Here is a 13,393-nt window from a genome sequence, read left to right on the forward strand (position 1 = left end):
CAGAATGCCTCTTCACAAGGCCGAGACTTGGATGAGTTGGTACAAAAGCCCTGCTGATTACCAGCCACTGCATTCAATAATTGAAAGTACTGGCAAAACTCGCCTACACTCACTCAGTGAGGAGTACCTGGAGTTTTGTCGTCTCTGTTTTGATTGATCTTTCATTTTAATCAAGTAGAGTACAGAGATTTCTTCATTGTCACTGACATGTAAAGACGGATACCCATCAAGCTTTGCTGGCCTTGCTATTGAAGATAATTAGAGCCAGGTCATCATGATTATACTGGTCTGCAGATGGGGGGTTAGAGGTAGGTGGAGGGGGGCGGTAAAACTACAAGCTGTCCGAGTGCCAGCTGGACATCTGCACAGAGCACTGCTTGTTTCCTGCTCACATTGGTCACGGCCAATTGTCACGTCTCCCTCTCCATCCATCCCACTATCCCCTCTATTAGCTCTAAATTAGAACAGGCTGGTGTCTCCATCCTTTGAGATTATAACACACAGGAACACACTCATCAACTAAGCTGCTGCCAGGTACTCGATGGACAGAGGAACATTCATAAATGTGCGCAATGATACTAAGAGATCTGTCTCTCTAAAGGCCCAGACACCTCAAACTGACATCAAATAACTAGTGGCAATGAAGTCCGACTGTTGTGTTGCCTGTGTTTCGGCTTAAAGGTTGCACTTGCTGCACACACACCACAAAGACTACAGCCAACTGCCAACTTGCATTTACATTCTGCACCATTATTTGAGGAAATAGCTCTTCATACCAGCAGGCAACAGTAGTCTGTATTTAACCAATCAAACAAGGAAACCTTAACACAGACAGGTCGTTTTTAAGACACTAGTTAGCTGGTTAGCACATTACTTACAAAACCTGATGTTGAAGAACAGATATTTGCTGTGCACTATAACAAACAGTAATACATTTTTTAAATGTTTCTGTTGCAGAACTTAATGGTTAATAATTACCTCATGTTACGAGTTTATTTCGAAGTCATGCCCTCTTCACTTAAGCTGTTATTTTACTGTCCTCACTTCTGTTGAACTGCAAATCAGAGGAATTTCACTCACTGAACAGCTCTACCAGCTCAGAGCCTGACTCAGCATAATTAATTTGCCAAAAAAACAGGAGACAAGGGCCAGCTAATGCCAAATAACGCCTACTAATGCCAACGGTGCAAGATACACCGCACAAACTAGGGTAACAGGCACTCACAGATGGCCCGACATTGAACACTGGCCGAGCGTCAATTTGGTGTGTCAGGGCCCTTAAAAACTTAAACAGGAACTCCACAGGGTTCTGTATCTGATCCTCTTCTCTTGGTTAGTCATCTTGCCTAGAGTTCTTTCACCTAGAAAGTGTGCCTGTTTACCACCATTGCCAGTAAACAAGATCAGTGCCTGTTTTTGAGGTATAGGGGGACTGATGACTTTTGGTGGAGACATATGAGCATGACAAGGGAGCCCAGCTTAAAGAAGTTAAAGAAGTTAACAAACATTGATAAATGCACATGAATTTTCTCCCACTCAGGTTACAAATGGCATTCTTTTTGAATAATTCAGCTAAAACATGTGCACCAAGGACTTCGGGAAAAAAACGATTGTGTTATGAAGTTCGTTTCCTGATGTATGCAGATGATGCTGTATTTTATGTATCTGGCAGAACTACAATTTGCACAAAAAGTTGTTAAGATGTTACACCATTTGCACAACATGGTATGATTGTTTACTTTGTTATCAAAATATGCTTAATCCTAATTTTATAAATGCCATATGTGATATCATATGCATATGTTACTATGAAAATAAACACGCAGTCAGACTCCATCTGAGTCAGCCACACAAACTAAGATGTTGATTGACAAGAAGCATTATGAAGACAGACTTAATTCACTCATGGGTCAAGACCTTAGTAAGCTGATGACTGCAGGGCATCATCAACGTCAGAAAGACATTGATATTTTTCCCTTGTCATAAAATAGTCAGGAATCACAGAAAGTGAGTCAGAGTCAAAGGCATGCCATGGAAATGTGACCCGTGCCCTGCTGAGGAACAGGAACTCTCTAGTATGCCTTGTTTAATTGGGTCCATAGGGAAATCAATGTGAAAATGCTTTTCAGTATCTACAACGTAGGCCAGACTGCCAGGCACCAAAGGCCGCAACAGATCATATCACCTAATGTCATCGCCCAGAGCTCAGGCTCTACATGCTCAAAGGAAGCCGTAAAATTAATATTAAATGTGTAGTGAAGCTGTGGTTTTGAATTACTAAAGCAAGTATGACATATTTGTCATAGTTACAGTCGTCACAGTCAGGTTTGAATTAACTTTTATTCACATTCGTGCCAGAAGATCAAGGTCTTCCAAAATGCAATAAAACTGTGATAGCAGAATGAAGATAGGGCCACAGTCAGTGTTTGCACATTTTATATTTTCTCTGAAAATGTTCTCAAGGATGGTGGAAAATGTTTTGGCAGATGCGTCACTGGAACAGCCGGCAGATCTGATTCATAGCCTGATCGGTGTTTTATGGCTGAAAAGATGTGACATAAACTGGCTGTGCAGGATGTGCTGGATGGGTTTCCCGGCGTACTGTGTGATCTGAGACACAAGGACAGACAGGCTGGGAGGAGAGAGTCCTGCCCAGCTAAATTTGGGTTAAAGGGCTCTGTGTATTGATGTGCTGCTTTGCCTTGAAGGGACAGTTAACCCCAAAATCAAAAATACAAATTTTCCATCTAACTTGTAATGCCATTTATCAGTTTAAATTGTCTTGGTGTGAGTTGCAGAGTGTTTGAGATATCAGCTATAGAGATGTCTGCCTTCTCTTTCATATAATGGAAATAGATGGCACTCGGCATATGGTGCTCAAGGTGCCAAAAAAATACATTTGAGGCAACAGCAATGCATTTTTGCAGAAACCATGACCCAGTTACTCTAGATAATCCACAGATCTTGTTGTGAGCAGTTTCATGTAGGAACTATTTTCTTTACTACACCCATAAACTGTATCACTGTGCACTTCCAGTGCTTATGACAACTAAACATTGAAAGCAGTGAGCTAACAGTAGATGCACACTACCTTTCTCACACTGATGGGATTTGTGTGTGTAGTTCAGTAAAAAGAAAGAAGTTTCAACATGAAACTGCTCACAACAAGGTCTGTGGATTATCTTGAGCAACCAGGCCATGATTTCTGGAAAGAGACATTGCTGATGAGTTTCTCAAACATGTTTATTGGCGCTTTGAGCACCAGAAGCTGAGAGCCATCTAGTTCCTTTATATTGGAGAGAAGGCAGACATCTCTGCAGCCCGTATCTCCAACAGACTAGACTGATGAATATCACTACAGGTAAGAATACAAATGTGTATTTGTGATTTTGGGGTGACCTGGCCTTTAATAGTATTCCAGTGGCTGTTGAAATAGGTGAAATTAAATAAAAACATGACATTCATGTGTTGATCATGCAACAATTTAAAGGTTTACTGCGGAGGATTTAGTGGCATCTCACGAAACTTCTCCCATGAACCGAGTTTGTAGGAGATCTTTAGTGGCTGACTCGAAAATGCAAATGGCTGTATGTAGAACAAGACTTGTCCATGTTGGACTTCTGTAGAAGTCCATGGCAGACTCTGTAGTGAAGGACCTGGTCCATAGGTAGATATTAACTGCCTATTCTAAAGTAATAAAAACACAATTCTCATTTTCAAGTGATAAGAAAGTAATGAAAAGATTGTTATGAATCTTATATTCTCTTTCTGCCAACACATATCCCTAAATCCTACCCACTAAACCGTTAACAAGAAATGTAAGTTTTTTCATCACTGAAGGCAAACTGTATTGACTCCAGTATACTGCTCTCAAGAAATTTAATTTAGTAAAGCAACCTTTTGATCTCGCTTTTTGCTTCATTTCTGCTTTCAGTTTTTTCGACCCTTGTAAAAGCTTTTTGGATATGCATGATCAACACTGAACTCTTTGTTAATTAACCACATAATTGTACTAGGAACAGAAACAGCAGGTCAATGAGATAAAAGGAACAGAGCCAAAAGAAATGCATGCAGTTGTGGTTTTGCATAGTCAGAGATTCCATTTAATCCATTATTTATGTCTTCGCTGATGACTTCTCTAACTCAACACAAAAATTTGGGTTACCTGTCACAGTTAATCTACTCTGTTGTTGAAGCAGCAGGGCTGTGAGATGTTTGAAAGCCTTCAGCACTGCATTATCACAGTGTGGGGCCGATCATAGGGGCCTGTAATAGATCTGGGAATGATTCCTTATCACCAGACCTCCCATTGGTCCATTAAAGTCTTGTCTGGCTGTTGCTGCAGCTTAGTTGCAGTGATTGCTTTGTACACTCTATCAACCATCAGCTGCAGTACCTCTGAAGCTTCGGAGCCGAGTGTCAAACACTGACTGTAGGTTAGAAACGAACAAAGAACACAGAGAAGAATTGATCCTATAATGGAAGTGGGAGCAGGACCAGATGGAAACAATGCAGCAGTATGAGACGAAACAAAGAGCCGTCATAGCAACCAGGCAGAGGTGAACATGGCTCTTCCTTTATGAAGCCGGATGAGAACAAGTCACAGAGTCATGCTGAGTCTTTTTCTGTTTTGAGGAGGTGGACCAGACTCCCATGGGATGAGTATTTGTCTGGAGTGTCTTTCGTTCACCACGAGCCCCAGATGTGCCCACCCTGACTGGCCCTGACACTGTTTTACTTGCCTTTGGGCCTGCAGCTGCTAAATGCCGTCCTCTGTAATTCATTGGTACCGCTGCCTTTGCATAGCTATTATCCTTCCTCCCACCCCCCACACAGTTGCAGGGTAGACCAATTATTTCTGTATTGCGTCTCATAAAGAACAGCTGGATCCTGGGCCGCTCATGTATCTCAGGGATGTGTGTGTTTGTCATGGATTGCACGGGGCCGTAGCGGTAACTAAAGAACAAGGCTGAGTTCATGGAAATTGAATGAATGCAGCAAAGTATGGGGTGCAATTTGAGCAAGCAATTTTGGCACAGGGTTTGGGGGCAAAGAGGAAATCAACAACAGCAGTTGCTAAGGAAGTGGTCTGCCTGTAGAGCGGCAGCCTTGACAGCTGTTCATCATAGTAAGATCCCCTGAGGCTCTCGGCAAGAAGGAAGGGGAAAAGAGGGCGTAATAATGGCTGTTATTACAACTCTCCGTATAGCGCTTTCCTTTTGCACTTTCATGTCATAAAAAATCGACTCTGATCTTTTGCTTTAATCGAAAGTGTGCAGAGATCTGCTTCGAGGTACACCACTTTCACCTAACACAACCTTTGGATAGTATTGACGTTAGAGAGCAGCGGGTTGTGTGTTTGGGGAGGGGGGTCAGCAGCAGGAGCTGATGTAAGCCGCCTCCACACATGATGGGAATCAAAGGCAAGCCGAGAATGAGGTCATGTCAAAACATTCACAGTATGTCATGACATATTTAGAGCCGTATTAGATGTGAAACTCAATCAGAAAGAAAACACCGTTTGAAAGACTTGTCGACATTGAGCTACACAGGAATGACTCCTTCTCTGAGATGAAAAACTCCAAAAAGAAAGTGGTTATTTTACAGCTCCTGCATCAATACTGCCGATAGGTCTGACTTCAAGGCTCAGCCCTAAAGCTGAAAACAAATTGACAACTCCACCACATTTAAACTCATGTATCTTTCATAGAAGCACCTCAATGAACTGCATTTCAGGCTGCCAAGGACCATTACATGATGGTCAAGGCCCAGACACACCAAAACAACATCAAAGAACTTTTGGAAACGAAGGCCGACTGTTGCATAACTTCACATCACCTTTGTCTCTGCCAAAAAGTTGCACTAGAACACACCCCAAAGACCACAGCCAGCAGCCAACTAGCATATTTGTTCTGCACATAGACTGTATTAATAATGGACGTAGATACTGTGACATCCCCCATTGGTTTGTGGACTGCTGTTTTAAAGCCTTGAGTCCGACATTTTGGTCGTCATAATATTCGTTTTCTTGGAGCCAGAAATAACCATATTTGGACGAGAGGGTGGAGCTGTGGAAGAGTTAAGGGTGGATCTGACTCACATACTGCAGCAACTGATGCAGACAGCCAGTCAATCTAGTGGTCCATCCTCAAATATGCGTAACCTTGGTTCTTAATGCAATGCAAACCAGTAAGTTAAAAGAAAAATTCACCTCTAGTTGTCATGAAGGTGGACATTAGCTTTAAAGATGAAAGTCATTTTTTGTACCAAGCTGTAAACATGTTAATTTCTGCTGTAAAGTCTAGCATTTTAACACTGGGGTCTATGGGGAATGACGCTGTTTTTAAGCCAGCCTCAAGTGGCCAGTTGATGGATTGCAGTTTTTGACACTTCAGCTTTGGCTTTACTTTTCAACCTCGGCAGATGACAACTTGACTCAATTGTTTGTTTGCTTTTCTCGCTTCTCTTTCTCTTCTTGTTGGAAGTGTAAAACTAAACAGTCTTACATAAAGAATTGGTCAAAAAGCTGTGGACAAGGGCTGACTGGTGCCATCAGTGCAGGACACTCTACAAAAACTAGGGGGCCAGATACAACCAACAGTCTACAAGCCGGCCATAGACCTTTGATTGCCGTATGCATGAGCTCCTCCTGAAATATGCTTACTGTAATATTTGCAGGTGTTACCAGCTATGCTACAACCATGATGAGATGTTTGCTGTCCTTTCAACACTGTCATTTTCTAAACCTCAAACACTTCACAGGCTTACAAGCCAATTTCCCTTGCTGTCATTTTGAAAATGCATTATGCACTGAATATATGGTATGTGTTTGATTTACTCTGTAGGCAGTTTGCTTATCTGGACTTTCCTTGCTGCTCTGAATTGTAAACGGCTCTGAAACGGACACAATTTATATTGAAAATCATTAAAATTATTGCCTACAAAGGTTTACAAGCAAACATGGGGTTTTTACTGCGTCTTCGTGTCCTGACTCCCAACTGTTGAGCATGTTGTGCTTGTTAAAGACACATTTGGGCATCTAAGAAGAGATGGATCTCCCACATAATGTCTCATACATGCAGCTGTCTTTGCACAGTTGAATGTGTGAATATAACATACATATTCACCCACTCTGCTCTTGTTGGGCTGAGTTTTATGGTGTAGGTGGAGTTATAAAAAACCTCATATGGTGCTTTTTTGTCATGACGCGCAGAGAACAAGATACAGTCTGCACATATTCATGCACACACACAGTGTTATCTGAGGCACTATATTATCAGAGAAATAAAGCCACGTGAGGTCTGTAACAAAGCTTTTGGCAGACAGAGCCCTGGGCTGTGTGCTTTCCCCACAGAGCAGACCACCCTCTCTGTCCGCTCCAAAAACAATATTAAAAACACACCATCCCCCGTTTCTCCCAAATTTATAGGTGTTGCAAGTCTTGCGAGGGAAGCACTTTTTGGTTATAGTTTTTACGATTCCCTCTCTCGTAAAATATGCCTTATCAGATCTCCCTCCCTCTCTGCGGAGGCAGGCGTCACCGGGGCCCTGCGCTGCTCGCATGCTAATGGAGCCCTGGAAAGGTTGCTGAGCTCTAGTGGTTAATTGATTTTGTGATTCGCAGCAATTAGAGCTGATTACATCACAGTGAAGAGGACCCTTGTGGGGGGATCTCAATTGTCTTCTCCCTTTCTCTGCATTTGTGTCACTGACAGAACACATCTTCTTACAGGTATCCGTTCCCCACAGTGTTCAGCAGCTGCAGCAAGAAGGACCTGACGGCAAGTTTCGAGAAGGGCGTCGGGATGTGTTTGTTCAACATGCCTGAGGTCAAGGTGCTCTACGGTGGGCAGAAATGTGGCAACGGCTACGTGGAGGAAGGAGAGGAATGTGACTGTGGAGAACTTGAGGTGAGAGTGCTTTAGGTCACTGTAAACAAGTGGTTTCCAACTGGTCCGGCCATTGAGTCCAGATTTGTCCTTAGTCGTTATTTCAGGGTCCGCACATAAGAAAAAATGACAATATTCACTTTTATTTGATAAAATGTAAATAACGTGAGCTTAAAACACAATGAACAATAAAATTGCAATCGGAACAATATTTTTGTTTTTGGCAATTTTTTCCCTTAAAAATTTTTGGTAAATTCAAAAAAAGTTTTGGCAACTTTTTCCCCCTAAGATATTGTTTTTCTTTTTCATTAAATTTTTTTGTTGTTTAAAAAAAAGGGGGGCTTTTTTCACTAAAAACTGCCAAATTGAAGATGGCCAAAATGACACCAGTTATTGCTGCCAGAAACTGTAAAAACAGAAATAATCGTTGGATTTACAAATTTCCGATGGACACTGCAACAAAAAAACTGCTTTTTATTGCTTCAAGACCAGTGCAAAGGCTCAAAATGTTAACAGACCAAATAATACCCAGAACACAGCAGTTAAATAGTTACTTTTCTCAAAAAACTGCAGGAATTTGCACTTCAAAATTAAAGCTATGTGCTGGAATCCATGCGAGTTACTTGCATTTCATTCAGAATGAACCTGCGACCCACTTTTGGACCACAACCCAACAGTTGGGAACCACTGGTGCAAACAAAGTATTTATCTCCTGCAATTCGTCAGCTGTCTTGCTTTCTGCCCCGTCTGTCACAAATCAAATCTCTGTCTTAATTGCTGCCCACGGACCATTGTTAATTATGCTTATTTTAAAAATAACCAGAAGCTCTCGTGTTGGTTTCTGTAGCTTTCCTGACAGAAGCACAGCACAACCCAACATCTCCCAAAGCAAAAACAAATTGTTCACCCCGGTCTCAAAGCAAACGGCTCCAAGCTCCCGTAATACAAACAGTCTTCAGAAAATGAGCTTAGAGATATGAGTGTGAATTTATTCATTCTGTGCACTGAAGAGGTGTTTGGGAGGAGGGTTGTCTGATACAATTCTCAGAGAGGAAACACCACTGACAGCTTCACCCTGTCAGCCGGTGAATTATTTAAATGAATCTGCATTGGCGTGCACATACGTGATGGCGGCGCGCTGCTGCGACGATAAAATAGTTAATCATGATGCAGCTGACAGTCAGCAGAGGCAGGCTGACAAAAGCAGAATTATGAAATATGAAAAACATCTATCATGATTTGGAGGAACTATTTGAATTATATATTTGTGAGAATGCCGTGATGTCTCTCACGGTTTGTTTACACCTTCATGCCCAGTGAGGCTTTTTGCGAGCTGTTCAGGCTTCAGCCAGGGTCAGGCTCAAAGTGGCCTTGTCCTTCAAAACAAAGAACTGACATAAGCCCCGCAGGCCTGCGCCAGCAGCGATAATAAAGCTCTCCACAGAGTTGAGCGGCGTCATGCCAACCCCAGGCCAGATCAGAGTGCTCAGGCTGCACCTCTCTCTGCCATTAAAAAGCCTCATTAAAAAGCCTGGGTCCTATTCCTCACAATCACAGGCTACTTCTTTTCAGCACGACTCCTCCGCCTCCTTTGGCCCTGGAGACCATGGGAAAGGCCCTTAATGGTTTTCAGGCTGAAAGAAGTTCTGGAAGGCCCATCATGTCAGCTGAGTCCCCTGCCAGCTCCGTCCATCTACTTCCTCCTGACTCGGCTGTGTTGCGTGTTCAGGGAGAGGGCTGACCCTCCAGGGTCCGTTCAGCGCGCCCCTGTGTGAGATCATACGTGATCAAGCAGACACGCAGACACATCTTATGCGCTGATCCGCGTCTGAAAAGCGAGCTTCAATGTGTATCAAAAGGCAGAGAGTTGCTGATTGGTGCGGGGCTCGGCTCATGATAAAGGCTAACATGAAACAGATGGGCCTACACGGTGAGATGGGAAATGTTACAGAGATGGTTCAGATACTGTGTGTGTGTGTCTCTCTGGTTGGACTTGAGCCGACTGCTGCACCGGTATTAAGAAAAGGGACACTTGATTCTAGCAAATTTCTGAAATAATTTGAGCCTTACGCTATGCGAGAGCAGCATGTGTGGGTTTAATTCCCGACTGCGAGAGTCACTGCACGGCTTATTCCTACCTGCACAGAGGCTGTGTGATTAGTCAGGGGAGAGGAGGGAAAATATTTTTGTGCATTAAAACCCACTGGAGAAGATCAGCATCCCAAGGTAAAAAAGCAGAAGTGTTTCCTATAGTCTAGTTCAAAATATATGATAATAGAGATTTTATCAATACAAATAACGTCGGTGCCTTTTCTCATTAGATTGTTATCCAAAAGAACACAAAATAAGGACGAAAGAGCAAATCCTTTTAGATCGTTGTCTGTTGCAGACAAACCAGATGATAGCGCTATCATGGAAAATGTAAAAAGACAAAAAAATAACCTATTCTTAGAAAAAAACATCTTTTTTTTTTTTTTAAGTATAGGGTACTTTTATTAATTATCTAGACCATACAGACTTGGAAAGTGTATACAGGGTGAGCTAAGTAAATTTAAAGATGATTGATATGCTCCTCTGCTGGAGGCAGGATGGAACTTGCATGCCAATGACTATATGGCGAGCTGAAATTTGACATTTTTGATTACAAGCTCCAGGAGGAGTATTTAAATTTTTTAAATATATGTTTTATATGTATTTATTATTATTATTATTATTATTATTATTATTATTATTATTATTATTATTATTATTATTATTATTAGTATTATTATTATTAGTATTATTATTATTATTGTTATTATTATTATTATTATTATTATTATTATTATTATTATTATTAATCATTCATTTATGTTTATTTTATTTTTTATGATTTTTAATTCATGTTTACAAAGCAATATTTTTTCATTTTATTTAGTTAATTACATTTTTTTATTTCTCTCGTTTATGTTTGCATATCAATATAGTTTTATATCATTAATGTTTCTTAAAATTTTAATAAAGAAAAAAACTGTCTACTTTCCAAAACCATCATTTTGAATTTCTGAGGTTACATTAGTTATATCAAGACTTTTTTACTCATTTCAAGGTCATTTAATATCTGACATAATGGCTTGATATTTATGTTCAAAAGAATATTTTTTTTTTTTAATATCAGCCAAATTGTCCAGATGGTGCAACATTTTGCTTGTTTGTGTTTTTTTGCACTCTGTCCTTCTTCTCTTCTCTCTTCCCCTCCTCACTTTTTACTTCCCTCACCATCCAGCTGATGGTTTCAGGGGTCTTTGTGAACATGTACGACCTGTCCGATGGAAACGTTGTTTTTAGACAACTAGAAATTGCTGTTTCTTTTCCTCTGCCAGGTTTCTACGGTAAACAGTCCTACGAGGGCTGCATCCCCTCTGATAACAAAGTCTGAGCGTTTGCTCTGGGGTGAAATATGATCTCTTTGTGCTCAATTCATTCTTCTTTACTTTTGTTCCCCCTCACTTACTTCCCGTCTGCCTTCTTTTTCCATTATTTTCTGTTTGAAGGAATGTGTGAATCCCTGCTGCAATGCTACCACCTGCACTCTGAAGGGGGATGCTGTTTGTGCACACGGACAGTGCTGCCAGGACTGTCAGGTACGATGTAAACCAGGAGTCGGCTGATGCTGGTTTTTCAGGGTCGATACAGATACAAAATATTAGTAATTAATGAGACCAATAACCGATATTTGGAATCGATATACACGATATGCCCTCAGCAAAAATGAAAATCTATCTGTCAGCATTTAGCATTTGGAATATAAAAAACTCCAACACAAAACTTTGTTTAAATGCCTTTAGCAAATTTTTTCATCAAAACTGAAAATTTCAACATTATATACAGCAAGTTCCCAGCACCTTTTTTTAATAAAGTTCATTGAAAATTTGAATAAAATGAATAAATAAAAATAACATCCTGAGATTTTACAAAGTTAAAGTTACTCCCATGCTGACACTTTCTTTGCACTTTTTCAACATTTTATCCGCGATCATTAAAATGAAAGGCAGATACAGATAATTGCCAGAATGACAAATATCGGCCCCAAATAATCGGCCAGGCCGATAATCTGTTGACCCCTAATGTAAACTGATGACCCAGCCATGACACAGTTTTTTCGTCTTAACGTAAAGCTCACCTCATTTTATCGAAGCTACACTGTGAGTTTTTTGTCCTAATGATTGCTGCTTGATGTCAACATTTGAGTGCAGCTGAAGCCAGCAGGAACCCCATGTCGTGAATCCAGTAACTCCTGCGATCTGCCTGAGTTCTGCACCGGCACCAGCCCTCACTGCCCCTCCAACGTCTACCTGCATGACGGCCACGCCTGCCACAACGTGGACGGCTACTGTTACAACGGCATCTGCCAGACTCACGAGCAGCAGTGCATCACACTGTGGGGCCAAGGTGGGTGGAGGGCCCCTTTGCTGGCTCGCACTGAATGGTCCAGTGATGGTCGCCAGCTTTTTCATGTGTTACATTGTGTTTTGTAGGGGCAAAGCCAGCTCCGGGCATCTGTTTCCAAAGGGTCAACTCAGCAGGAGATCCTTATGGCAACTGTGGCAAGGACTCTAAAGGGTCTTTTGCTAAATGTGAAGCACGGTAAGACCCGGTGTTCTTATTATATGTCAGTTTCGGGATGCTCTAAAGAGCATATAATGTAGTTACTCTGCCATAAAAGTAAACAGTCTTACATGACAAGACTGTTTATATGCTAGAGACTGGAATGGATGTCATTGACTAGTGCTGAAACAGTCGGTTGATTCATGAATTAGTTGTTTAAAGACCAAAAATTGGTCCCAGCCTCTGAAATGTGAGAATTTGCTGCATGTCCCATTTTCTTTTTATCATTATAAATTGCGTATCTTTGGATATTTGACATAATCAGATAGAACAAGCAATTTAAAAATGTTCCACCGGGTTTTTGCAGCTCGGGATGTACTTTCCTCCTAATTTTCCTGACATTTCCAAGATTAAAGCGTTCATCAAAATCTAACTGACACGAGAAACAATGGAATTACTCATTAGCTGCAGTCCTAATTGAAGGTTATACGGTGGTGAAATGCAGACAAAATCTCTCAGGTTGAGGTCTGAAAGCAGCACAAACAAGCTGCCTCTTCTGCACGTCCTCTAATTGGATGGCAAGAGCGAGAGGAACACATAGAAATGGAAAAATAATTGCATATACACATTTGGGAAAACAGTGACATGTTATTCAATTATCACATTGTTATTCTCCCTGTTGTTTGGCCTGTTTACAGAGATGCTAAATGTGGCAAAATCCAGTGTCAAGGAGGAGCTAACCGCCCAGTAATTGGCACCAACGCTGTTTCCATAGAAACAAACATCCCCATGCAGGATGGAGGGAGGATACTGTGCAGAGGCACGCATGTCTACTTGGGTGACGACATGCCCGACCCTGGCCTGGTCCTGACTGGGACCAAGTGTGGAGATGGACTGGTGAGAGCTGCGGCACTTAA

The 13,393-nt window shown here is 41.4% G+C and overlaps 1 protein-coding gene across 1 annotated transcript in view; it reads left to right on the top strand.

Annotated features, from left to right (window-relative positions):
- Nucleotides 1-13,393, top strand: part of LOC121959295 (disintegrin and metalloproteinase domain-containing protein 12) — a 104,498-nt gene that overhangs the window by 78,072 nt on the left and 13,033 nt on the right. Inside the window, exons 12-16 of the mRNA XM_042508543.1 lie at nucleotides 7,733-7,910; nucleotides 11,423-11,512; nucleotides 12,125-12,320; nucleotides 12,407-12,515; nucleotides 13,175-13,373. Coding sequence (XP_042364477.1) covers nucleotides 7,733-7,910; nucleotides 11,423-11,512; nucleotides 12,125-12,320; nucleotides 12,407-12,515; nucleotides 13,175-13,373 — 772 coding nt within the window. The remainder of the gene's footprint in view (nucleotides 1-7,732; nucleotides 7,911-11,422; nucleotides 11,513-12,124; nucleotides 12,321-12,406; nucleotides 12,516-13,174; nucleotides 13,374-13,393) is intronic.

This window comes from Plectropomus leopardus, chromosome 19, assembly GCF_008729295.1.
Source record: "Plectropomus leopardus isolate mb chromosome 19, YSFRI_Pleo_2.0, whole genome shotgun sequence".
In the NCBI taxonomy this organism is placed as follows: Eukaryota; Metazoa; Chordata; class Actinopteri; order Perciformes; family Serranidae; genus Plectropomus; species Plectropomus leopardus.